The 26712-nt window shown below is 40.0% G+C and overlaps 5 protein-coding genes, 5 non-coding genes and 1 pseudogene across 10 annotated transcripts in view; 1 reads left to right on the top strand and 10 right to left on the bottom strand.

Moving 5' to 3' along the window:
• The window catches only part of LOC117790803 (interference hedgehog), a 39692-nt gene extending 25431 nt beyond the window's left edge, over positions 1-14261 (top strand). Inside the window, exons 4-9 of the mRNA XM_034630371.1 lie at positions 2501-3760; positions 4889-5081; positions 9475-10164; positions 10787-10975; positions 11034-11206; positions 12989-14261. Of these exons, the coding sequence (XP_034486262.1) occupies positions 2510-3760; positions 4889-5081; positions 9475-10164; positions 10787-10975; positions 11034-11206; positions 12989-13756 (3264 nt within the window). The 5' untranslated portion in view covers positions 2501-2509 and the 3' untranslated portion in view covers positions 13757-14261. The remainder of the gene's footprint in view (positions 1-2500; positions 3761-4888; positions 5082-9474; positions 10165-10786; positions 10976-11033; positions 11207-12988) is intronic.
• LOC117790809 (regulatory protein zeste) lies at positions 5086-8307 on the bottom strand. Its single transcript, XM_034630386.1, is given in 3 exon segments — positions 5086-6322; positions 6395-6999; positions 7065-8307. Coding segments are annotated over 3 exon segments (1938 nt in total). The 5' UTR covers positions 7466-8307; the 3' UTR covers positions 5086-5390.
• A 387-nt stretch (positions 14262-14648) lies between the features above and the next one.
• On the bottom strand, positions 14649-14772 carry LOC117794382 (annotated as a pseudogene).
• Positions 14773-15423: 651 nt separating this feature from the next.
• On the bottom strand, positions 15424-20463 carry LOC117793901. Its single transcript, XM_034634342.1, has 6 exons — positions 20413-20463; positions 20182-20348; positions 18942-20112; positions 16216-17330; positions 15922-16154; positions 15424-15856 (listed from the first exon to the last, which is right to left on the bottom strand). Exons 2-6 carry the CDS (start codon positions 20337-20339, stop codon positions 15588-15590), a joined length of 2946 nt encoding a protein of 981 aa, XP_034490233.1. The 5' UTR covers positions 20340-20348; positions 20413-20463; the 3' UTR covers positions 15424-15587.
• Positions 20322-22328, bottom strand: LOC117793902. Its single transcript, XM_034634343.1, has 5 exons — positions 22145-22328; positions 21634-22080; positions 21496-21563; positions 20526-20681; positions 20322-20463 (listed from the first exon to the last, which is right to left on the bottom strand). The coding sequence occupies exons 1-5, from the start codon at positions 22237-22239 to the stop codon at positions 20342-20344; spliced, it is 888 nt and encodes a 295-aa protein (XP_034490234.1). The 5' UTR covers positions 22240-22328; the 3' UTR covers positions 20322-20341.
• Positions 22329-22878: 550 nt separating this feature from the next.
• LOC117794407 (40S ribosomal protein S5a) lies at positions 22879-26599 on the bottom strand. Its single transcript, XM_034635013.1, has 5 exons — positions 26525-26599; positions 25595-25997; positions 23949-24065; positions 23612-23710; positions 22879-23171 (listed from the first exon to the last, which is right to left on the bottom strand). The coding sequence occupies exons 2-5, from the start codon at positions 25994-25996 to the stop codon at positions 23103-23105; spliced, it is 687 nt and encodes a 228-aa protein (XP_034490904.1). The 5' UTR covers position 25997; positions 26525-26599; the 3' UTR covers positions 22879-23102.
• Positions 23256-23400, bottom strand: LOC117794392. Its single transcript, XR_004618429.1, has one exon. It is a non-coding gene; the product is annotated as a small nucleolar RNA psi28S-1192 (small nucleolar RNA).
• LOC117794390 lies at positions 23776-23916 on the bottom strand. Its single transcript, XR_004618428.1, has one exon. It is a non-coding gene; the product is annotated as a small nucleolar RNA psi28S-2876 (small nucleolar RNA).
• On the bottom strand, positions 24320-24475 carry LOC117794386. Its single transcript, XR_004618424.1, has one exon. It is a non-coding gene; the product is annotated as a small nucleolar RNA psi18S-1854 (small nucleolar RNA).
• Positions 24814-24970, bottom strand: LOC117794387. The gene has a single exon (XR_004618425.1). It is a non-coding gene; the product is annotated as a small nucleolar RNA psi18S-1854 (small nucleolar RNA).
• LOC117794388 lies at positions 26076-26232 on the bottom strand. The gene has a single exon (XR_004618426.1). It is a non-coding gene; the product is annotated as a small nucleolar RNA psi18S-1854 (small nucleolar RNA).
• Positions 26600-26712: the final 113 nt, after the last annotated feature.

Here is a 26712-nt window from a genome sequence, read left to right as displayed (position 1 = left end):
CAGCGTTGTTGTTGCTGTTGTTGTTGGTGTTCATTGGCGGCAGCTGCACGCGCCTGCCCGGCTAACTCCCCCTTTCTGCCCCCCTCTCCCCCCTCTGCTACTCTCCTGTCCTGACCAATAATGACTTTCAAATGGGAGCCTCGTTGCGATTTATGTGCGTCAAGACGCTGCGACAACACAGATGGAGATATTGCTGTGGCAAGGGGGCGGGTCAGGGGCAGGTGCAGGCAACATTCAACTGGGCAAACCGGGCGGCCGTTTCTTGGAATTCCATGCGCGCTTTTGTGTTTCTTATACTCTTCGAGCGGGTATTATGAATTTATCACAAAATGTATGACCCATTAAAGGAGACATGACAATATCAGCTATAGGGACTTAAAATAATAATTACAGTGGAACTTCCCTAACTCGAATCATCATTATCTAAAGAAAAAGTTCGACTTATGGAGAATTCGAGTTATGGAATTTCCTTTTTTTAAGTTTATTAAAAGAAACTATTTTTTAATTCATGATAAATTTTGATCTTTTTAACTTTTTTTTTTCATCTTGTCAAAAGTCAGAAACTAGTGACAACAAACTTATACATTCAACTAGAGAGCTGTTAAATTTTTTTTATCGTTAAAGTAAAACAAAACAAAACAAAAAAAAATCTAAAATTAGTTACTAAAATGTATACACTTCAAATTGTTTTTACTCTTACTTTACTATACTTTAACTTTTAAATATTCTCTTATTCTTCAAGCTAAACTGAGCTTAAAATATTGGAAATTAGTGCTCGAGAAATATTTTTTTAATGTTATTTTCTTTAAAAAAAAGAGCGCTTATAGTTTATTTGCATGAAAAAATATTTCTGTATTTTTGTATATTTATTATACTCAATATATTCAACAAAATACAATTATTCTTGATTTTAATTGTATTTGTCCTATGTTAATAACTGTTATGATTTGTATTTTTAAAAATCAATAGTATCTGACTTTATTATATGAGCAACAAGAAAACACTTCCTTCCATAAATTTATCTTTAAAAGAAATACATGCTATGATTTTTCGAGTCTGAATAATGACTTTTGTTTCTATCTTTAGTGTTTTATTTAAGTAAAACGATCTAATTAAGTCACCCGCTATTATATTTGTCATAGAAGGGCATCAAGTCTTCGGTGTGCCCATAATAATGTTGCATTCTTGCCCTTTTTTTTTTTGTTTTGTTTTGTTTTAGCCATCGTTTAAATTTCAAATCGAGACCCAAACTGTCGCAGGGCAGACGCTCGACCAACCCGTTCCACTGCCCTTGCCCCTTATTGCTGCCTCAGTTTGTGACTCTGTTCGAAGTTAGCTTGGCCTGCAGCATCTGCAGCACCTGCCTCGACTGCTGCTCATAATAATGACACACCATTAAGAATCTGATGCCCAGGCAAAGACGAAGGACAAGATCAGGCAACTTGGCAACCTGGCTGGCAACTCTTTAGCCTGGCTCCAGTTTAAATGGCACATTGCGACCGGCTGCTTCCGTTGCCACGCCCCCTTTAGACACAGACCGAGGCTGAGGCACAGGACAACAAGTCGAGCCCAGCCAGAGTAGCAGTTCCAATGGCAGATCAGACAATGCCTACGGTAGCTTTTTGGTACAGTAGTGCCCAAGACATGAAATTTTAAAAGTCGAAAAATCCGCCCACTTTTGAAACCTTGAGGTGTACGGCGAAAGTCATATTTAACATAATGCATAATTACCTCAAGCCTTTAACTTTTAGTAACAGTTCCAAATGGTCAAAGAAAATGCTGTTAAGTCGCTGTTAATAGACCTCTGTGTTCTGTACAACTACTGTTAAGTTGATTTTAATAAAAAGTCAAATCTGTAGAATCATTTACTCGACAGAAAATGGTTTTTTAGATATAGTCTTGTTTTAGCACATCAGATGTATCCTAAAACTTTCATTACGATCGGTTAATAAACTCGGAAATTATTCAAGAAACAATTGTACATGGCATCGGTTCAAAGAAAGAAGAAGAAAAGGCTAACCCATCAACGCTCAAAATCGTATCCTCTCCCTATATTCTTTAGTTACATTATTTCGATTGCGATCACGAAATAAGTTTTTCCAAATCTAAATATTCAAAAATGCTTGAAATCACAAAATCGAAAAGAGCAAAAAAGTTGGCTGAAAAACGAAAGAAGATCTTATTAATAATTTAAAATATTACAGCTATCACTATGACGACTAAAAAGGCTATCTAATATTTAGAACATAAATATATAAATATTTAAAATAAATACCGATTTTTTTTTAAAGATTTATGTGAATGTTTAAAGTTGATTGATATTGTTAAGCAGCTTTTAGAAAATCATCTATCATGGTGCGAATTTTCGTGAATATTTGATTTGTTAAACAAATTTATACATCTAAGTTGGTATTAAAAACACGGACTATTCTTATTCCCGTAGTCAAATTAAATGCAAATTATTAACAGTGGCTTTTCTAACATTTGTATCTCTTTGCAGCGTGGAAAGATGTGCCTGATGAGGCTGCTGAAGTTGTCTCTGGCGCTGACCATGCTCAGTCTGTGCTCCGCCAGCAGTTCCAGCTCCAGTTCCAGTTCCAGCTCGTCCAGCAACAGCTCCAACACCAGCAACAATTCACTAGGTGTGTTCATTGAACGGGCGCCCGAATCGGCGGTGGCTCCAAAGGGTGACGAGGTTGTGTTCGAGTGTGAGATGAACCTGAAGCCGGATCGCTTGGAGTGGAGATTCCGATATAGCTCAAGTGAACCCTATCGATATCTGCATCCCGCTGACGGTTACAATGTGACGAGCAGCAATGAGGAGCGCACCTGGAAGCTGCGGATCTATGTGAGTGCCCAGACGCTGGGAGACTATCAGTGTGTCGCCTGGTATGGACCTGGTGCCATCGCCTCAACCCCAGGACGGCTCACCCTTGTCTCCATCTCCATAGACAATGCGAACGGTTATAATCGGCATGCGGTCCGCTGGAGCGTTGCCCCCAAGAACTGTGTGCTACTGCGTTGCGGTTCGGTCATCTCGAATCCGCCGGCTATTTGGAGTTTCTATCGCAATGGCGAGAAGCTACCGCAGACGGAACTGCTGCCAGGTGCGGCGGGCGCCTTGGTCCTGGACTCGGTGAGTGGCAAGGATGCAGGGAATTACACATGCGCGGCGACCAATGCCATCACTGGAGAGGAACTGCGTCTGCCGCAGGTGATTGATTTGCGAGTGGATTATACGGATCGAACACCGCCGTATTTCCTGCTCCAACAGCCGGCAACACAGGTGGCAACACGTCCCGGCGACACCGTTGTCCTCGAGTGTCCCGGCGTCGGATCACCGCGTCCCAGCGCTGTCTGGAGCAGTCCCAATGTGCCAAATATATATCATAATCGAAGTCGCGTTCTCGCCTACGGCCTGCAGATATCCGATGTGCAGCCCGGGGATCAGGGCTCCTATGTCTGTCGCCTGGACAACGGCATTGCCCCCGTTCGTGTCCACATGATCAAGCTGAGTGTCTTGGAGCGTCCCCGCATTCAACGTGGTCCCAACTCGACCCTCACCAACGAGGGTGACTCACTGACCCTTGAATGCGATGCCATTGGGCATCCACAGCCGGAGATCTACTGGCTCCTCAACGGCGAGGACGCCGCCGCCGACAAAGAGACCCGCATCGAGCACAATCGCCTTCTCATCCACCACGTCCAGAAGCGACATGCTGGCGTCGTCCAATGCTTTGCACGCAATCAACTCGGCGAGGTAAAAACAGAGTCCCAAACTAATTTATATTCTTATATTACTTAATTTTTAAGTTAATATATAAGCTTGATTAAAGCTCACTTTATGCCTGGGGAAGAAATAGCACTACCACATATTAACTGAAATATTCCCAATTAAAAAATAGTGCCATTAAAAATATTACTGGCTATAAAAATTCCAATTTAAAATTATCGAAGATGAAATACCAATTGAAAATATAGTGGTCAGAAAATTCGCATCAAAATAATTCTAGTAAATAATATATTGAACATAAAAAATCCAAATTTTTAATATAGACAATATAAAAATCCCACTTAAAAGTATAGTGGAGATAAAAATACCCATTAAAAATATAGTGTGTAACCTGTAACACTATATTATTAATTGGTATTTTTTACTGCTGCTAAAACCAGCATCAATTGTACCAGTAACAATATATTGAAAATTAACAAGCATTTCCAAACTCTAAAGCTTAGATAAAATTTTTTGCTAAATACGTAACTAGTTTTATCGGCTAAATTACTAATTATTTGCTGAAAAAAAATCATTATATAAAAAGCATTATCGTTTAGTTCAGTTAATGATTAAAAAAAATTAATCAGTATTCTCAGGACTGCCTAAGTCTTGCCCTAACCTCAAATAAAATAGTTTCGTATAATATTCTCCAAAATTGTTTGAAATTATGTTAAAAATCACTTAATTTTTTATTGCTTTCTACGTCACATGTTTATTGCCAATATTGACTGAAAACTTCAAGTCTACAGAATCTATCTATAGTGCTAGTCCAATACTATCGAAAAATATTAAAAATCTAAATGTTTTATTGGTAATTCTCGAGGCGAATGACAGGAAGATATTACATATTTGAATATATGTAACAATTTAAGATGTACATATTTAATCAGTGGAATTGGATTTCAAGTTCAACGTAAAGTGAAAGTTCAAATGAACAAGTTCAGCAAAAAGTGAAAGTTCAAATGAACATAAAGATGTAAATTTAGAATATGAATTTGGATTATTTAGGAGTTAAGAGAAGCCTTAGTATATATGTAGACTTTAATCTATAAAATTATATTCTCTAATCTTTAAATTCTTCAATCTGCTCTCCGTTCTCCGCTCTCCGTGTAGACCAGCGAGGGCAACATGCTGCGTGTGAATCCCCTGCAGATAAATGGCGAGGATGATCAGCCGCTGGGAAATGTGCCCATGCGATTTGACCATGAGATGGGTCATGGAAACGGGAACGGAAATGGGAATGCAAATGGTGGCTACTCATCCTCATCTTCGCGCAGTAAGAACAAGCGCAAGTATATGAGAGTTGGTAAGTTGTTGATTTTTTCATTGTATTTCTTTGTATTTCATTATGATTTATAATTACAATTAGAGAAGTGGCTTAAAGGGTAATCGATAATTGGTAATCGGTTATCGGTAATCGAAAAACCGCCCGCCCACCCAAAACAAAAAAAAAACGTATTTAAAAAATATAAAATAATATTAAATTATGATAATGATAACAATTATGATAATTGTAATTGCAGTAATAGTAATAATGATAATAATGATAATATTAATATTAATAGTAATATTAATATAAATGTAGAAGTAAACTATGTGATAATAAGCGTCCGAGTTAGAGCAACAATTGCATGTCCAAGTCCATGTACTCGTCCTCATCCGCCCGAGCATCCCCATCCCTTTCCGCATCCGCATCCACATCCACATCGGGATCTGTCTCCGCATCGCTAATGTCCTCCAGATCTCATGTGTTGGAGCACTTTCGCAGCTGCTCCTCCTCCTTCTGCAGGATGCGTATCTTCATTTTGAGCTCCTCGACACGCAAGCGATGCACCTCGCGCATATATTTGAGCTCATCCTGCGCCTTGTTGACCTCTATCTTCTTGGCCTCGGTGGCCAGCTGCTGCTCCTTGCAGCGCAGTTCCGCCTCCTTCACCTTGAAGAAATTGATGCGCTCCTCGTAGCTATCACCACCCGCCGTTGTCCCGCCCCCACTTGTTCCGCCCGTCGCCAGCGTTCCTGCGCTGCTCCCGCTCACATTGGCCGCCGACGCTGGCGCCGCTGTCACCGGCACTGGGACGGGCACTGGCGTCGCTGCCGTCACAGTGGGCAGGGCACTGAATGTGAAGGTGGGCGTGCCGCCAGTCAGTTGCATCTTTACAGCCGCTGCTGCTGCTGCCGCCTGCTGTTGTTGCTGCTGCTGCTGTTGTTGTTGCTGTTGCTGCTGCTGCTGGACAACAACTGCGGCCGCTGCCTGTTGTTGTTGCTGCTGATGATGTGCTGCCGCTGCAGCAGCCGCCAACTGTTGCTGCTGTGCCGCCAACTGTTGCTGTGCCAATTGCTGCGCCTGAGCCTGTGCCTGGGCCTGAGCCTGAGCTTGTGCCTGAGCTTGGGCCTGAACCTGCTGCTGCTGCTGCGCCTGATACTGGGCCAGGGTAATCTGCTGCGGCTTGATCTCACTGATGATCTGCTGGTTGTAGCCGCCGGCTGTGATTGTGGCCATCGTATGCTGTTGCGGCTGCGTGGGTATCGTATGAATCTGTGTGGCTGCAATAGCAGGAGAGAGAGAGAGAGTCAGTCAATACTCAAATATGGCAATGGAAAGCTGAGATGTCTCACCTGTGGCATCCGAGGGATGTTTGATCTGTAGAATGATCTCTTCGCGGGGTCGCGCCGTCTTGAAGTGGAGCAGATCATTGAGCGTCAACTTATCCGCGCTGATCTGGTCCACGTTGATCTGGTGGGTGCTCAGCATGTTCGCACTGGCAGCAGCCACAGCAGCAGCGCTCACCTGCAACTTTTGCATTTCGGCAACTGCCGATTGTTGTTGCTGCTGCTGCTGTTGTTGTTGCTGCTGCTGTTGTTGCTGCTGCTGTTGTTGTTGCTGCTGCTGCTGTTGTTGGGCTTCCGCCTGAGCTTGGGCGGCCTGTTGCTGCTGCTGTTGCTGCTGTGCCTCTAGAGGATCATCCTCCATTTCGCTCACATCATTGGCATCCATTTCGATCTCGTCGAATGCATCGCCTTGCGGATTATGTTCGGATGCATCTGGACTGATTTGATACTCTGGCTCCACTTTGACATTGTCGTGATGTTGCTGCTGCTGTTGTTGCTGCTGCTGCTGCAACTGTTGCTGCTGTGCGCTGCTTGCAACGCCGCTCACTTTAATCAGGGCAGAGCTGGCACTGGAGGCGCTACCATCTCGATATGGATACTGTTTGCGCAAACTGAAAATCAAATAGAGAAGCAAATGAAAGGAGAGAAGCAAGGAGAGACAATTCCCATGACTTACCGCGAGTTGAGCCAAAACTTTTGGATCTGCTTAATGTTGCGCATGGCGCTGACATGCGGATGCGAATTAAAGTCACGGACAATCTTGTCCCAGGTATCCCGGACGGAGTACTTGTTGCGCTGCTTCTTGCGGTGCTTGATGTCGATGACCTCCTCGTGCAGATGGAACAACGTATACAGCACATCCTTCTCCTCGGCGGTGAAGCGCGGCGTCAGCGGCAATTGCACCTTTGAGCTGCTTGCCGTTGAGTTGTTGTTGTTGTTGCTGGCATTGTTGTTGCTGCTGCTGTTGTTGTTGTTGCTGGTCGGGCTGCCGTCGCTGCTGCTGAGGGCGCCACTGACATTCACCGTTGCCTGGACGACATTTGTCGAACCGGCGCCCGCATCTCCGGTAGCCGACATTCTTCCCGGCTTCCTTCCTTCCTTCCTTGAGGCCGGACTGGAGTAGACCGGAAATCTCCGCCAGCGGCAAGTTTTCTATGAAATAGTTGTCAAATTCTTCAACTTCTCTTTTATATGGAGTTGAGACCTACCAGAACTTTTTCTGGTCTACTCTTCCTTCCTTTCCTCTGCCTCCTGCTTTCAATTTGTTGTATCTTCTTTGCCTCGAATTTTGTTTTGTTTTGCTTCCTTTTGCTTTGTTTTGAGTGGAGCTGCGTGTGGTTTGTTTATTTATGTGCGACAGCGAAACACGACACTCAACACACGAAACACAAAACACGAATCACTCAAGTCGTGGCTTTGAGTCCGATTTCGAGTCCGACGTTGAGTATGAGTCTTAGTATATGAGTATGTGTTCGAGCTCGATTCCGATGCCGAGTGCCAAAAACCGATGCCGAGTAGCGAGTAATATACGAAAATCAATTGCACTCGTTTCGCTTATACACACACACACGCACACACATAGCCAAGAGTGCGCGCGCGTGTGTGTGAGCGAGCGTCGGTGTGAGTAGTTTTTGTCTGTTGTCGTCGTCGTCGTCGTCGCTGCCACTGTCACTGTCGTTCCTTGTTGTCGCCACCGCCACTCGACGAAGCCTAAAATTATTATATTGCACTAGAGATTTGTATGAAAGTGTTTTAGCACACAATTAAGTTATGTTTGCGACACCAATCTGATTAAAATATATTTGTAATTTTTATGTAAATGCGCGCGCTTGAACGGCTCAGATTTTTATTTTTGTGGCAAGCAGCAGCACCACCACACAATATTTGACTCAAAACGCGTACAATTGAGCAGAGTCGCACGACTGCGATACAGTGTTGCCAACTTTGCTATTTTATAGCTAGTTCTGGCTATTTTCAGAGTTCGTTTGCTAGAAAAATTTCAAAATTGCTATTAGCTGGAAACCTGACAATTGAAATATATTTTCAGCTCAGTTTTGCCATTAAGATTTTTGGTAAAACTGTGCAATAGTACCCAAAAAAAGAAATTTTAATGCTTTCCAGCCAGAAACAGCTATTGTTCGGTCAAAAACTTGACAGCACTGGTGAGGAAGGCTGCCACTCTGTCAAAAGGCGGCTACCCTGCAATTTTGCGATCTGGCAACTTGTTCCATTTTAATCAAATTGCAAAATTGGTTGCACCCAACAAAATTCACCCAATTTTTGAATTTTTCTTAATATTGAAGATAGAATTTTAAAAATTTTTAAAGAATTTTCGTTAGAATTTTGTCTATTTTTAGACATTCTTTTAAAATTAAATTTGTAACTTCTCTGCCCCTAGGGTGACGAGCTTTAAATCTTAATTAAAATGTTTTCTTTAATTTTATCTTATTTTGAACTTTAAATTTTTATAAAATTATTAATTTATTTCAAAGTTATTGCATTTGGAAATTTGCATTAAACTTAATTTCAATTTTCCAGTGTGGCCACACGCGACCAATGCGATATAGTACTGCCAACTTTTAAGAAGAAAAAATGGTGTGGCAACCTTGAATTCCTGAAGAAAAAAATTAACGATAGTTTGAACGTCTGGCAGCCTTTCTATTAAACAAAAGTGCACTGTTAATTTTTAGATACATTTCCAAACTAATACAAAAACATAGCTGAATTATATATCGAAAATGGACATATATCCTGCTAAAAAAAATTTTAAATTTTTATAGTAAGCGAACTTCAAAAATAGCCAGAGCTAGCTTAAAATAGCTAACTTAGCAACAGTGTTGAGATAATACTCCATACTCGAGCAAAGATACTACTCCTTAGAGATGACAACTATCGACAGTACCATCGATATATCGAAAATTCTATTTTGCAAAATGGCTTCAATCTGTGAACCATGCCTGCCAACCTGTGTTTTGTTGTGACATGACTATAAAAACAAGTTGACAGCACTGCTACAACATTTGAAATATTTGAACACGAAGTGAGTTTAAATTGATTTAACTAAAATGACATTACTGCAATTACAGCAAACATGGTGCCACCATCACGACCCAATGTTACCCGCCTGGCCGACGATGCTGTCATGCTGCGCTGGAATGTGCCCAGTAACGACGGCCTGGCCATACAGTTCTTCAAGGTGCAGTACCGCATGTTGGGCAAGACTCCCCGCGAGAACTGGCAGACGACCAATGAGAATATACCAGCCGGCAAGCAGAGAGAGCGTGAAAGAGATCGCGACCGCGCCCGTGACCACGTCCGTGACCACGTCGACACGGGCGTTAAGAACTATACTTCATCGGTGACCGGACTGCGACCAGATCGCAATTATCGCTTCCGGATCATTGCCGTCTACTCGAATAATGACAACAAGGAGGGCAACACATCCATCAAGTTCTTCTTGCAGCGTGGCGCTGCCAAATCGAATCTGCCAGTGCCCCAACTACGACAGATCGAACCGTATTCCGAGTCGGCAATTGTGCTCCACTGGACACTCTCGCCGACAACTGGTCAGTCTCAAAATATTGATGGTTACTATGCCTACTATCGGCCAGCTGCATCGGCGGCCGAATACCTCAAGGCCACCGTCGAGGGCGCCAATGCGCGCCAATTTCAAATCGATCAGCTCGATCCGGCAACTCCCTACGAATTCAAGTTGCAAACGTTCAACGCGCACGCAGCGTCCGAGTTCAGTGAGATCAAGCAGGGACACACCATGAGTAAGTGCATCCACATTTATTTAATACTATCCACTATAATTATATTAAAAAAAAAAACGAGAATAATAAATGATATACATATCCCAACAATAAAAATACAAGTGCAGTATAGTTTGCTAAATTTTTGCTTCTGTGATGAATGCAATAATCTTTAAGACTTTAATATATTCATTATTGAAAATATTAAGATTTATTTATTTACAATAAAACAAAGAGTTAAAAAGCTTAGAATTAATAAGTAAACATGAAAATTATTAATTAAATAACAAATTAGATGGTGGTACTTATTATTTTTACTTATTTTACATTTACCAAAACTATTCGTCAGAAGAAAATAATACAAAATTATAAAATTCAGAATAAATTTACTTTCATACATTCATTACTGAAAAAATAAACAAAAAATGTTAAGTTTGGGAAAATTTCATATATATTTATTATTTTTATCGACACAAATTAGTAGACAGAATAAATAAATTTGAGTTAAAAATTAAATTATGAAATTATCAATTTAATTATAATATATAATACTTAATTTACAACTGACAAGATCAAAAATACGTCAAGTCTGTTAGTAATTTGTTCCATAGATTACTTAATAAATCAATCACTCCCATTGCAGAATCTCCTGGTCACTCGGCAACCGTCACAGCACCGTCAATTGTGGCCGTACCCAATGGATCTGGCAATGATGAGCAGAATTCGATCTATCCGGTGATTGCTGGTGCCGCTGGAGGCGGTCTATTGCTCCTCATCGCCACTGTGGTTGCCTGTCTTTGCATTCGCCGGCGCAGCAATGCCCAACCCGAGGGTAAGTCCCCGTCCCTCAATGTTTAATGCCAGCATCTAATCCTTGTCCTTTTTTATAGATGAAAACAAGCCGCAATTGGATCATATACAAGCGGATTTTGTTACATCCGCTGTGCTGGGCGTGGCATCTCATCATAATCATAAGCCTGGCGATGTGCGACGCCTTAATGGCGTCATTCCACGCATGAACATCACACCCAATCCTCTGGCACAGGATCCCACTGCCGATAAGGTAAGACTCAAATACACACATTTACTCCGACTTCTCCATATTCTACTCTTTTCCATGGCTTTCATCTATTTGCAATGTAAAAATTATACAAAAAAAAAACACAATATGTTAAGATAAACAAAAACAAAACCTTTTCGCTGGTTGGTTGGTCAAAATTGAAACGTTTCTTGCCTTGCCTCCCCTCCATCTCCACCTCCACACCTCCCGTGCTACTGCTGCTGTTGGTTATTCTCTGTCGTTGCTTCTAGTTTCTTTTATTACATTCCTCTCTTCTTTCCCTACAATGTCCACTCCACCTTCAATTATATTATAGAAGTCTTGTTAAATAATTAAACCATCAATAAATTTGAATTCTGAAATCTTACTTTAATATAGTATATTAAATACAATTTAAAGAAGGAAATGTTCGAATATAATGAGATAGATCTTCATATGGTTTATACAACATTTTGTAGTTTTTTCCCTTTTTATATACTTCAAGACTGTAATAAATAAAAAAAACTCTGTTTTTAATGATATTGTCTAAAAATGTCATTCAAATTCATATCTTGTATACTCTTAATGTGAGATTCGAAAGATTTCTCCATTTTACTGCATTTGTGGTACTAAATTGAAAACTTTAAAAGACAATCTTAAAGACTAAACCTAAAAATTCTGATAAAGTATATGATCAGATCTTAAAAATTATTATAAAATCACTTGTAATTTCTATGCTTGATTTACTTCAAAAATTAATACATTTTCTAAATATATATATGGAAAATGCAAATTACCAACGGGTGTAATTTAAATTAGATGTACATAAATATAGCTTATAAAATATTATAACTATTATCAGGTCTATTTCTTTTGGGAATAGGCATTGAAAGATGTACAGAGAAAGAAACAAAGCATCGTTTTCTATCTCGCTCTTTCTCTCTCTCTCCTCTATCTTTTTCTTATGTATAAATATAAATATACCTTTCTAGTTTGGTCTATTTTTTTTTAAGAACTATATCTATTGTGTCTTTCAAAGTCTCTCGATTTCTTTCTGATTCCTTCTGTTCCCTCTCTTTCTCCCTCTCTCGCTCTTGCTGCTTAAATACTCTCAGTCTATCTCTGTCTTGTTCATGCTGCTTTTGGCACTGGTCGGTCGATCGCTCTGTCTTACTCTTCCCTTTTGGTTTGTGGTTTCCAATCTCTCAGTCGTCTCTGTCTGTTTCTGTTTCTGTGTCTGTGTCGTTTTGTTCGCTCCTTCGTCCTTCGACTAGTGAAAAACTGAGTGAGAGTCCCGTCCCATGTTCCAGAATCGCAACGTTATGGAGCTGCGCTTCCTGCCACCGAATGGCACCGTTTGTCCCGCCAGCATCAAGACGCTGAATAGCACCACGGCGGATCCGACAAATGCCAATGCAGATGTCGAGCCGGAAACGGAAGAGGATGCCAATGCCAATGCGGATGCGGATCTCGATGTCGATGTCGATGCCGATGCCATTGACAATGCACAAACGGGCGGCGCCTCATCATCTTGCGAAACATTGGAGGCCTGCGAGGGTCTCAGCCAGCCGCAACAGCTGACAACGCCGCCGCCGACGACGGAGGCGCCCAGCAAACCGTTGCCACCGTTGCCGCCGTTGCCCAAGAAAGCGGCGACAGGCAAGCAACAAGCAAACGTAAATACCATGCCAAACCAGTTGAAAACGTTTTTGTAATTCATTGCCATGCCAACAACACGTACCAGCAATTGCAATCCTTCTACTGAATAACATATTAATCTCTGCCATTCTTTATCTTTCTGTTTAGACCAATGCGCTGGCTGTTGCCGCTGCGGCAGCAATGCATCAGCCGGGATTGCATCATGCACAGCCGTATCATGCTCCGGGCACGCCTACGCTGCTGCAGAAGCGTCTGCCATCGGCGCATGACTTTCAGCAGCTGCAGGCGCCGCCAGTACCGCCACATGCCGCCTATTACCAGCAGCAACAAGGTGCAGGAGTAGCAGCAGGTGCCACAAGTGGCGCCTCGCCCATGTTGGATCAGCAGCGGCGCACACTGGAGCGCAGCGTGCGCAGTCTGCAGCAACAGCAACAACTGCAGCACCAACAACAACAACAACAGCAGTCAGCACTTGCCTATGGCCTGGAGGATGCACTGACAACGCCAACACGCATTCCGTCGTTGCGACGACAGCGACGTGCGTCCGGCAGCCAGCACAATAGTCACACCAATCTCAGTCATCATCACAATAATAACAACAACAACAGCAGCAGCAATAACAACAACAACAACAGCAGCAGCAGCAACAACAACAACAACAATCTGCCACATCATCTGATGCATCATCAGCATCTGCAACATCATCATCATCATCATCAGCAGCTGCAGCAGCAGCAGCATCAGAACCACATTCACAATCACAATCACAACGGTGGCGTCGGTATACCCATTGTCCCTGGCAGTCCACGTGTCCAGCGCTCTCCCATGCCCGCCCGGGCGCTCATCAAACGCACACGGCTCGGCAGTCACACGGACAACATCTCTTCGGGCAGTCTCAACAGTATTGAGGTGTAGTTTTAAGCCAATCTAAGCAAACACCGCTTCCCGGTGTTTAACCTATAAGACAATTATTATTATTTTTTTTTTTCTTGTAATTGTATTAATTTAATTTATTTGGCCTTTTCTCGATAGGATTAGGCTACGCATAGATCCTAGTTGTATACTCCTTACGGGAGCTTCAATTTTGTATGTAGTGTTATTTATTTATTTAATTAATCAACGCAACGACGACTCGAATTCATTGGTTATTTTAATTAGTTTTATAATCATATTCCTCCTTTGCCCCCTTTTTACCTTTCCTCCGTTCCCACGAAGATGGGGAAAAATAAGAAGGCAGCACTAGATTTACTTATATACTTAGTTATAGGTTAACGCTATTCATAAGTTGTTCACTATTAACGTTATCTCGCTGCTTAAATATAAATACAAATTTAAATTATTTATCAGTAATTTAGATTTTAGACATGATTAGAATTTATAATTTACACACACACATACACGTACTTATTGTAAGATACCCACATTGATAATATAATAATAAAATAAAAAATTTTGTATTAAATATGATTACATTTCTTTTCATAACCAGAGCTCATTAAAAATGGCTGGAATTGGCAGGCATAAGGATGCCTCCGATCCTATAAAGTAGAGACCGTTACGATTACATTTTTTTTATTTGTAAAAATTCATAAAAATTACAAAAGTAATACCGAACTCATTTTAAATATTTATTGACAATGTGCACGCAATCAATGAACTGTAGTACTTATAATAAAAAAAAATCATAGTATTACGGATAATGGATGTTTGATATTTTTGCCGCTTGATGAAGTTTTATTTCGAGAATGGACAGTTGGAAACCACTGTCCCTTAACCTCGCTGAAGGCTCAATTTATCTATAATGACCCGACAACATATGTCGCCAGGCACAACTAAAAATTCCATTTAGACTCATTAGAGTGCTCCTCTCCACGGAAATCTTTAGTAAAAGGCGAAAGATTTATTCGACAACTGAAGAGAAGCCAGAGTGATTTTAAAGCAGCCGCCAATCTAAATCTACTATCAAAACATGCGTGAAGTACTTGAGAATTATAAGGCAAATGTTGCAGACAGAAAGCACCCTAAAGTAGGCAATACAAAAAATCCTCACACAGGATATTACTTTGTTTCGCCCATCAGGGTGGCAAGAATTTAGCTAGAAATAGGTAAGAAAAAAAGCTAACACATAAAATTCTATTTTTTTCAACAGTTTAGGATTTATTACGTAACGGCAGATTACAGATTGGTAAACGTTTATTAAATAGTTTTGACTCAGCACCTCTTTAATTCAGAATCTTAATTTTTTTTCGATTCTGAAATAATTTTTAAATATGGGCGTAGGTAGAATATTCTTACTTCTTTAATTATACATTATATTAACATAGTCTTGGAAATTTTAGTTTTTTAGAAAATATTCAACGAGTTAACTTAAGTGTTTAATTACAAAATATAAGAATAGAAAAATTATCCTTATTTCTCAAAAGGAAAACTACATGGGTATAGTTACTTAAGTATAAAATATAACAGTTTGTTTATAATAATTTAAGACATGGTGAGAATAGCAAGAAGATTTTTGAAATATGTACATATGTTTCTGAGAAAAGCCCTACCTTAATAGAATACATATTGATATAGTGTATTTCTGATGGCAATTTAATATCAAGAAGATTATTTCAGGTGTTCTCTCATATGAATAACAAATTTTAATTGCAAAATTTTTTTGTAAATTGCTTTGTAAATTTCCAAAAACTTTTCTTGATGTTAAATTAACGAGGTATTTAAATTAATATTGTCTTGTGCAGCAATCCTAAACGACTTTATCCTCATAACGATCCAAATATTGAAATAACCAACGTGAAAAGTTATTCATGTACGGATCTACACGAGAGATGACATTAAAATTTGAAACAACTGGTGGGGGAAAATCCCCGGCTCCAAAGATGCTACGCACAAAGTGTTCGCAATGAAAAATGGCAACGGCAACATCCGATTCGAGTACGTCCAGACGCATGGCCAGCTTGGCAAGTGATTCCGCAAATTGTTTTAGCACAATATACGTCTTGCTGCTAAATGCGGCTGTAAACAGATATAGAGTTGTTAATATATTGCATTTATATGAATGAAAGGGAAGATATACTCACTGGGCTGTTGGACGCGTGAAATAATATAATATTTTTTCAATAAATGTTCCGCTGGCTGAGTAAAAATTACCTGGCGCTGTTGAATTAATTCTAACAATGTTTGCATGTCATCAATGGGAATATGAAGCGCATCCTTTGCTAGATTCGAGGAATCTCGACTGTGCTCGCGTAGCACAAAGTCCCACATCACATCGTTTACCTGCTCATCCATGTAGACAGGCAATCCAAAGATACTACATATAAGAAAATACATTTTTTAGTTGGAAAATGCGAATACGTTTTGGCTTTAGTTACGGGCAAAGTTTGGCAAAGGCCGTGGTTTGATTGGCCGCATTTTCTGGCTGCCAATAGGTCCAAATTGCCGCTTCCAACGGTTGTTCGGTCTGCAGCTGCGGTACCGGCAAGCTGTTATTCTCAATGGATTTCTCCAGTTCCTCGGTCTGGTCACGGGACAGCCGATTCCAGTCGCCGGCGTAATACACTCCCTGCTGTGCCATCATTAATGGACTGGCCTGCACCCAATTGTAACGCGATGGCAATCCCGAATAGCTTGGCTGTTGTCCACCCTCGTGAGGACCAATAAAACGGGGTGCCAACTGGCCAATGCTGTTGAGCAGCCGATTTGCCACACAGCTGTCGGTACAAATGACACATATGGAAATCGGTGCACGTAATTCGTCTGGTTCAATGCTGGTCAGACTGATCAGCAAGGCCATCTTAAGATATACATAGCACTCCATGGGCACACAGTCCTGGCTTAGTTGCGCACTCAGCGCATAGACAAAGGCATAATCCGAGTACTTGCCACAGATCAAACTATACAATTTCTTGACACTTGGCGGCATAAAGTTCAAATCAACATCGACATTATGAAGCTCAGCGTTGTCTTTTCGAAACAGGATGTGACGTGGCTGTGCAGCTTTATTGTTATTGCTGCTTGTCCCAATCTGGTGGTGCTCTGTGTTTATATCAATGCCCCTGCGATTGGCCACCAGGAAAAGAGACGCTGCGGATTGTTGTGTGGTTGGATCCATGTCTAATAGCGGCGGACTGTTCTCCTGTTGTGGGTCGAACGTTTTCCCAGATTGGCCTGTTACGTTGTTGTCGCTGGGGTCGCATATTGCTGACAGCTGGCTGTCTCTGTCTCTGGGCGTCTCTGTCCCTACGCCTGTGCTGGGGAGGCTGGCAAACCGAAAAACCGATTGACTGGCATCGTTATTGGTACTTGGCATAGATGACTGGCTTGTCATATTGCTGCCTCCGGGTAAAACAACAGATATTACTGACGGAACCGCTTGGCTTTCAACAATTGATTCAGACATTGTCATTTCCTCTACGGGCAGCGCCACCAACTCAAACAGAGCGTCCGGCTTGAGAGTACGGTGAAAACGTTGACGCCGTCGACGTTCCTGTGAAGTTTAAAATGACACTTAAACCAGGGATCGTTTGAATTGTAATTTTTACATTTCTAAATTTTAAAATATTAAAAAATACATCTAAACAAAAGTTATAAGATAATTAATTAATAAAGCTTATTTTTCAATTTTAATTTTAAATTATCAAATACAATTTATTTGACATATTTTTTAAATAAAAATTGAAAATAAAATATATCCTTATAATTCAAATGAAGAAAAAATTGGCTTAAATTTAAAATTTTCTTTATAAAAAATTAAAATAGGTTATTTAAAGATTTGTTCATGAAAATGGGAATATAGTTATTTTATAACTTCTATAATGTACATAAAAAATTAATGTTAAAATCAGGGAATAACACCGGAACCGTTAACCGAGATTAACCGTTTTATTATTAATATCAAAACGTTTGTACCGGTACGGTTGTGGTAAAGTTGCTAGGTCAAAGAGTTGACAAACTTCCAACTGTCATAACTTGATCAAAACTGAACCGATTTTCAAGTGGAAAGTCATTTTGATCATGATTTGGAATCTAAATTCATTCTGTATTCAATTTTTGTTCATTTAGAAAATTTTATTATTTTTGACCAAGATTCGATTTTGATGCTAAGGGTCCCCCCTTTGAAATTTCGAAAATTCAAAATTTTAAATCCCAAGTTTTCACTTTTAATCAACTCCTTATATCGTTATTAGTATAAAACAACACTTTAAACTTGATTCTGAGACCTTTCATTTTTTTGTAAAAAATCATGTGAAATTTAACAAAAATTTGGACTTGTAAAGTGACTAAATCCCCAGTCTGACCAACTTCAAACCGTCATAACTTGATCAAAACTAAACCGATTTTCAAGCGGAATGTCAGTTTGAACATGATTTGGCCTCTTAATTCATTCTGCATTTAAATTTTGTTCATTTAGAAAATTTTATTATTTTGACCAAGATTCGATTTTGATGCTAAGGGTCCCCCCTTTGAAATTTCGAAAACTCAAAATTTTAAATCTCAAGTTTTCACTTTTAATCAACTTCTTATATCGTAATTAGTATAAAACAACACTTGAAACTTGTTTCTGAGACCTTTCATTTGTTTGTAAAAAATCATGTGAAATTGAACAAAAATTTGGACTTGTAAAGTGGCTAAATCCGCAGTCTGACCAACTTCAAACTGTCATAGCTTGATCAAAAGTGAACCGATTTTCAAGCGGAATGTCATTTTGATCATGGTTTACATTCTGCATTTAAATATTTTTAAATTCGTTCACAAAAATTTTTTTTTGGCCTAGGTCTGTTAATTTCGATGTCATATTTATTATGAAACAACATCTTAAAATTTTAAAATGCTTCAAAATTGATTTGGTGTACAGTTAAGTACCGGTACTAAACCGGAACCGAAAGAAAAAAATCTGAAATAGAACCTTTTACCGAAATAGTTATTTCGGGACGTACCGGAACTGAAACTGTAACCTATATTTGCTTCGGTTGAATTTCCTGGTAAATATTAGCTATTTATGATCAAAATGAAAGTTTATCCTGTTTCTAGTATAACTAGAAGTTGATATAGGTTTAATACTTTTTTAAAAACTCAAATCTTAAATAAATGAACTTACAGTTATCATATTTCTGCGTCCTCTGGGTCGCACAATGCCCAGTGGTCTTGATTGACTGTCACTCGGGTTGAGAGACTCACGCCTCGGTTGGAATTCGGCTGCATTCCAATTTAGGGTGCTCTGTGAAACAATATTCAAAGGATTACACTGCGATTGTGATTGCGATTGCGACTGCAATGTCGGCGGATTGTTTAAAGCCACAGCCTGCTGGAGTTCCCGCACAAACGATGCATCAGCATCAATACCACTGTTTAAAGGATCGGGCTGCATCATTAGCTCGTCGGGGAGCTGTGGCGGTAAGCCAGGTCCGCCCTGTGACATTTGTTCGCGTCGCATGCGGCGTTCATGGTATCGCTTTGTGGGACCAGAACCCGCTGAGACAACAACATCTTTTCTGATTACATTACGATTGGTTGTGGCCATCCTTGGAACATCTAAATTGGAGTTCGACAGAGTGCGCATGATGGGACGATGGGATTGGGTGGACACATTTGGATAGACTGGTGCGCTGTGCACATCTCCGAGAAAACGAGGCAACTGTGGTGGTGGTGGTCGATTCGTCGGAATCATACTACCAGGAACAGTTGGAGTCATCAATGTCTGATGCGTCGTCGGAATCAATTGTGTGGGTCTAATCATACTACCAGAAACAGTTGGAGTCATCACTGTCTGATGCGTCTGTGAGTGTTGAACATGTTGCACGGCAGCAGCAATGGGCGGAGCACTGGATGATGCTTGATGCGACTCCAATTGGGGTAATGGCAATGGCAGTTGCTGGGACTGCACATCTGATGACTGCACCGATTGAAGCCATTTATTGACAATCTGTTGGTTGTTGTAATAGTTTTCCGGCAAACTTGTTTGATGGTTAACATTTGAAAATTGTGTTTGCTTGACATGATTGCCCGGTAGATTGTTGACGGACTGACCATCTGCTTGGGCAACCTGTGATATCGGAGTTCCTGCTCCTTTTGAAGCCAATTGCTGCGAATTGTCAGCAACTGCAGTTGAAGTTGTCTTGGCTTTTTTGCCGCGTGTGGCGCCAACAGCAGGAAAATCTTCATCGGTTGCCTCAAAGCAAACGCTGTGATTTCGATTTAAGATACGTTCCGGGTTGTTTGTATTACTTTGAGTAATGCTGCAGCCACTTATAACAGGAGAAACGTTTGACCTGCACATAGGCAACATAGTAACATAGTATGAGTAAAAATACGGGGTATTAACTGGTAGCATTACTTACACAGCTGAAGCGCTAATTGACAACTGTGTGGGTTGTGTCGTCTCCATATCGGGTCCCAGGAAGTCAACCAGCTGAACGGGCATACGGCGGGTTCGCCATGTCCTTTCGTTATTTGGATTATCTGAATTGATGTTGTGTTCCACCCTTGCGTTCTTCATGTTCACAGTCTTTGGATTCTTTTTAGATGGCATGATTCAAATTGATAACTAGTCGATGTACTATTATAATAACCTGTGACTAGGTAAATGGCACCCAACTTCAGATCGCAGTCGTAGGTATGAGCTAAAAATATCAGAATCTTATAAATTATTCTTTTCATTTCGGGTACAGTCCTTTGTGCTTACCTCGTAGACGTACTAGAATCGGGCGATAGATGCGATTCAATTGTCGTGGTGTCTCTGCACAGACACTTGGCAATATGGCAATAAGGCGATAACTTTCAGTAACTCTCAACTTTTGGTATTCACTCATGGATCGCGAGCAGTTGGGACACAAAGGAGCTGCACCCAAAAGAAACATGAACAATTAAAAACCAATGGTAATGCGGATCGAAAACAAAGATTATTTCAAGTGCAAAGACCAGTTGTTTTTGAATAAAAACAAAACATCAAAAATAAACTAAAAACTAACTAGATAGAACGGTTTCTTGATTCTGCTGTATAGCCCCCTGTATTTCATTTTGGACTGATAGGTCCTAAGCCAGCAATTTTTCACTCTAGTCTTATTTTAATTAACTTGTTTAAAATGTATAAACAAAATAACAAAAAAGTTTTTAAACGCAAGGGTTAAACAAAAATTTTCGAAAAAATTGAATTTTTTTAATGTCTAATAAAGGTTTCAGCTCATTAATTAAAAGATTTTTGGACGTAAAACGTATATTTAAAATTTATCTAGACTATGATAAAACAAGCGTTAATAATTTTTTTGTTTTGTCTTAATTAACTATTGTTATAGTTTCTTTTAGTAAATTTATGAAAACGAAGCATTGAAATAAATCACAACTCACAAAACAAAATGAAAGCAAATAAATTAATTAATTCGATATTTTAGGAAGCTTCTTTAGCAATCACTACCTACATATGTATATATTATTACTATTTTCAATTTTTCAATTCGCTGTTGAAATTGCATAGATATACAAAATGTAAATAAAAGACTGCGAAGTCTACAAAAAAGTAAAATTTTTAACATATGTGAGCATGTACCAAAGAAAACAATATGTACAATTTTTGCTACAGATGTACCAAATGTGGCAGCGATGGTCAGTTCTTTGTCGTGCCTAATCCCTGGTCTAGTGACTATGTGGTAACTTACCTTCTGTGGAGCTGGTTTGAATTGCGTTTCGCATACAACCACCGCCACAATACCAAATTGATTGTAACCTGTTGTGGCAAAGGGAATAATAATTAAACAAAATGCAAAGCAATAACAACAAACAGGCACACAACTTACACCAATATTTCTGGAGGCGTGTATGCGGACAAGATGCCGTGGACTAAGGCCAGGCCCAGTGGACACTTGAACTTGGTTGGCTTGAACAGCAGATTTTCCTGCAGCGGCAGATCCAAGAGGCGCCACTGAGTGTGCAGCTGGGCGATGTCGATAGACTTGGGTCCGTTGTCGTTCGCTTTGAGCAGATCGCGCACTTGGCCGTATACGGAGTACTTGAGCGCTTCGGCAAATTGCAGGGGCTCACGTAGCGCCAAATAGAGCAGCTGCTGGCCGTGCTTTATTAGATCCGAATACTCGAAATCCAATCGTATCAACAATGGTGCTAATGCCTCTTCCGGCTTTAGAGTAAGATTGTAATTGCGCGTAAAGCTTGCGACGGCGTTTTCAATTATTTTCAACAGTTCCGATTCTCGGCAATACTTTTCAATTAGCTTTTGCTCGTGAAATCTAAATTTTGTGTATATTTTTAAGCAGATATTTTGTTGAGTTGGAGTACGACGACATTACTTACTGACTGTGCTGTACACGCCTAGTTATGTTTGAATTTATACTGCTACTGCTTGAATCTGTGCTTTGAGTTACTAAAGCCGCATTCACATTGAACATTTTACGCAATTTATTGACAATTGCCAACAGAACTTACACCAAAAATCTAAAATTCGCAAATTCAAATTGACTTCTTGTCAGGGTTGCCAAATTTTTAGATGATAGAATATCTGTTTCTGGCTGAAAAGCATCCGTAAAATAGCCGAAATTGCGATGAAAATAGCTAAAAGATCAGCTAACTTTGCGTTACTTAATTTGCTGCAAGAAAATAAATACTACTATGCGGTACTTTAATTTTTGTTTACGTTTTTTGAGTTTAAGGAACTGCATAAATTTGTAATATTTATTTCAGCAGTGCATCTTTGGCATTGACAAAAGGCAGGTCAGATTAAATTGCAGTTTCCGATACGTCGGCCAAGTCGAACCAAAAACCTAAAGTGCGCAATTTTAAGTTGCACCGGGTACTTGCCTATCGCCCGACCGCCACAATCCGTTGATCGTTCGGAGCAAAATTGTTAGGAACGCAATTAAAGTAAACAATCAATTTTTAAACTGCCGCCAGCACATACAAAAAATGGTACCAAGACTTCGGCGAGCATAAAAAACGGCTGTTATCCCACGACGTATGAAAGTACGTACAATATTTTAAAATTTATTTATAGTGATAAAATCTATAGCTATTAAAAAAAATGCTTCATGTCCTATAATATTTTGTTTTACACAGATTTATTTGTGGAAAATTTCATGTGTAAAATATCAGCTCCTCGCTACCCCATCAGTTTACTCAATGCACGCTTAAAATTGATAGAAACGCTTTTGTTATATATATAAATTTACATCAAACGTAAAGTATCAAATTTTAATCGGACATTAAACAAACGGTATTTGTTATTTGTGTGTTGTTGATGTTTTGTTTTCTCTCCTTAACGGTTAGACTTGGCAACACGCTCCAATTCGTCTTTCTTCTTGATGGCGTAAGAGTTGGAAGAACCCTATAAGAGAGATTAAAGAGAGAGCATGTTAGATAATGTTATTTGCTATTTATTGAGTTGAGGTGTATATTTAATTATTATAATAATTGTTCTTTTACGTTTCTCGTGTGCATTGAGCTGAGAGCTGCCACAAGCACAAGGATAATAAAAGACATTTAATTGCTATTGTCCAAAAGCGAGTCTGCGACAATATCCCATTGACATGACGTAGAATTAGACTGGACATATTAAAGAATACTTAAATTTGAATATAACGAGTGCTACAGTGAGAACAGGGAATTCAATTATCGCCTGTTTTCTTCAATTGACAACAAACGCCGAACAAAATGTTCCTGATCTTGTCTACAAGCGAGGCGACGCACTTTGGGAATACAATGCGCGGCATTAGAGTAGACACACCTAGAATTAAATACCTAACATAGCTACCACTAAAATCTTACCTTGGCGGCGTTGATCAGCTCATCGGCCAAGCACTCGGCAATGGTCTTGATGTTCCTGAAGGCAGCCTCGCGGGCGCCAGTGCACAGCAGCCAGATAGCCTATAAAATGGAGAGAATAGGATAAATATATGATTAAATCAACTCTTCCGTGCAATTATATATTTCAACATGTTTCTTCAGTTCATACGCCAAATGTCGGCTAATTACACATTGTGACGCTACGGATAAGATAGATATTTGATCTGGCCAGTGTTATAAGAACGCAATCGCTGTTTCAACTGCGCGCCATCGTTATTGGCCATCGCTAATTAATGTGGCCAACAAGTGCGACACCTACCTGGTTGACGCGACGCAGGGGCGACACATCCACAGCCTGGCGACGGACGGTACCGGCACGTCCAATACGGGTGGAGTCCTCACGGGGTCCAGAGTTGATGATGGCGCTGACCAAGATCTACAATTAATCAACAAATAAAACCAACTTTAATGAATTGCTCATATATCAAAAGTCATAATAGTAATTATAAAAGCAAGGTGTGGTTTTAAGTTCCAAGAGAGCGCGAAGAGGTCTGTTATCTTCGAGCACTAGGATATTAAAACTATCTTTAATATAAGTCCATTTAAATAGATGCTCAGTTACAGTCTGGGAATTGAACTGTCTGGCATTGAGGAGGACTACAAGTTGATATCGTTAAACTTAAAAGCTTCAATTTTATATTGTTGATTTTTGACTTTATTAAGGATTGCATCTTCAAGCCGATGCCCTTAAGAGGAATAGTATATCATGGGGTTTAATGTAGTCCAGTTGAATACCACACCAACGTGGGATTCATTGATGCGGTTTTAGTTTTGGACATAAGCGACACTATTGTAATTCAGTTTAATGTAGTTTTAAGTTCCAAGAGAGCGGGAAGAGGTCTATAATCTTCGAGCACTAGGATATTAAAACTCTCATTAATATAAGTCCATTTTTAAATAGATGCTCAGTTACGGTCTGGGAATTAAACTGTCTGGCATTGAGGTGGACTAAAAGTTGTCAAATAAATGTATAAAGCAGCGATTACAACCGTAATCGAAACCGAAACCTTTAACGGATATTAACCGATTGAAATTGCTAGTCGTAACTGAAACCATAACTTTAGGTTTATAACCTCAACTGAAACCTATATTCGATTCGGCTTGATACCCTGTTATAAAGTTGACTAATTGTATTGTTGATTTTTGACTTTATTAAGGATCGCATCTTCAAGCCGATGCCCTTAAGAGGAATAGTATATCATGGGGGTTTAATGTAGTCCAGTTGAATACCACACCAACGTGGGATTCATTGATGCGGTTTTAGTTTTGGACATAATCGATGCTAATGTTATTTGGTTTATTTAAATGTAGTTTTAAGTTCCAAGAGAGCGGGAAGAGGTCTATAAACTTCGAGCACTAGGATATTAAAACTCTCATTCATATAAGTCCATTTTTAAATAGATGCTCAGTTACAGTCTGGGAATTAAACTGTCTGGCATTGAGGTGGACTACAAATGTTTATAATACATATACGAGTCTCAACCTTGAGTTAAGGTTTGATTGAAATTGAAATTGTACAATACAATATATAGATGTGGTTTTAAGTTCCAAGAGAGCAGAAAGAGGTTTATAATCTTTGGGCACTAGGATATTAAAACAATCGTTGCTATCAGTCTATTTATGAAGTATGCTCAGTGCAGTCAGAGATTAAAGACGCCTGGCATTGAGGTAGACTGGAGAGTGGTTGTTTCTTCAGATTCAGATTGATGCAGTTGTAGATTCAAGTTCCAAGAGAGTGGGAAGAGTTGCAGCTTCAGACACTAGGATATTGAAACGTCTGTTGATCTGCGTGCACATTCTACCTGTTGTCCATGTGGATTGTATTTGTCATGGGCACAGTTTAGCATGGCACGGTGGATTGTATTGTATGTGTGTGTGTGTTTATGATGCGGTGGTGATCTTTACCTGCAGTGGATTCTCTCCAGTGAGCAAGTGGATGATCTCAAAGGAGTGCTTGACGATGCGGCAGGCCATCAGTTTCTTGCCGTTGTTGCGTCCCTTCATCATCAGGGAGCAGGTCAGACGCTCCACAATGGGGCACTGCGCCTTGCGGAAACGCTTGGCGGCATAGCGACCAGCCGAATGGGGCAGATAGCGTGCGAACTTCTCCTTGACCGAGATGTAATCCTGCAGCGAAATATCGTTGACAGTGACATCATCGCAGGACCAGCGACCGAACAGCTTAATCTCCGGCAATTCGGTGGTGGCCACCACATTTGTGTCGAGCACAGCCTCGGCAGCCTCAGTCTCCATCACCGCCGCCGGCTCCTCGAAGTTCTCCACAACGTTCTCAGCTACTTCGGCCATGCTGCAAATGTACACAAATATCAAATATGTAAGTCATCTATCTTATTAACCAATTCAAATACAAATCTAATTAAATACTGTTGTTGTTTTGTTGATTTTTGAACTTTATTAAGGTTAGTATCTTCAATGCGATACCCTTAAGAGGAATAGTTAATCATGGTGTCTAATTTGGTCCATTTGAATACCACAACGGCGTTAATTCCCCTGCTGCGGTTTTAGTTATGGACTTGAACAAAAAAAAACGTACAAAAAAAAGGTGATTGCAAACACGTGTGAACACAGCAGCCAACACACATACACATACACAGCACACGCACACAAACAAAAAAAGAGAAAAAAAATATGACACGGACACCGTATTTAACCTCATTGTGCGTGGTTAAACGAAGGCAATGCATTTATTTTTTTTGCCATTTCTGCAGTGCATTTCACAAAAACCTTTGGTTGTTATTAATGGCCGCTGCGTTTACAATTCGTTTGCTTATAGTTTTATGTTTATACACTTTGATTTTGGCAAAGAAATCTTACATTTTTCACGGAAGAAATCGGTGTACGATGTATGCGCAAAGACGTACGCCTGAAAAAGAACATGTTGAGGCAGTGTGCGGCAATGCCACAAAAATTGATTTCCGGCCAAAGTACAGGGTTGTATTTCTCACGTAGGGCTGCAATGAAACACTAAACAATTCATGTTATCGACAATTTCAACACTTGAA

The sequence above is a fragment of the Drosophila innubila genome, chromosome X (genome assembly GCF_004354385.1).
Source record: "Drosophila innubila isolate TH190305 chromosome X, UK_Dinn_1.0, whole genome shotgun sequence".
NCBI classification, from domain to species: domain Eukaryota; kingdom Metazoa; phylum Arthropoda; class Insecta; order Diptera; family Drosophilidae; genus Drosophila; species Drosophila innubila.
Note: the sequence above shows the minus strand (reverse complement) of the source record. Positions and strands in the feature narration are given on the sequence as shown.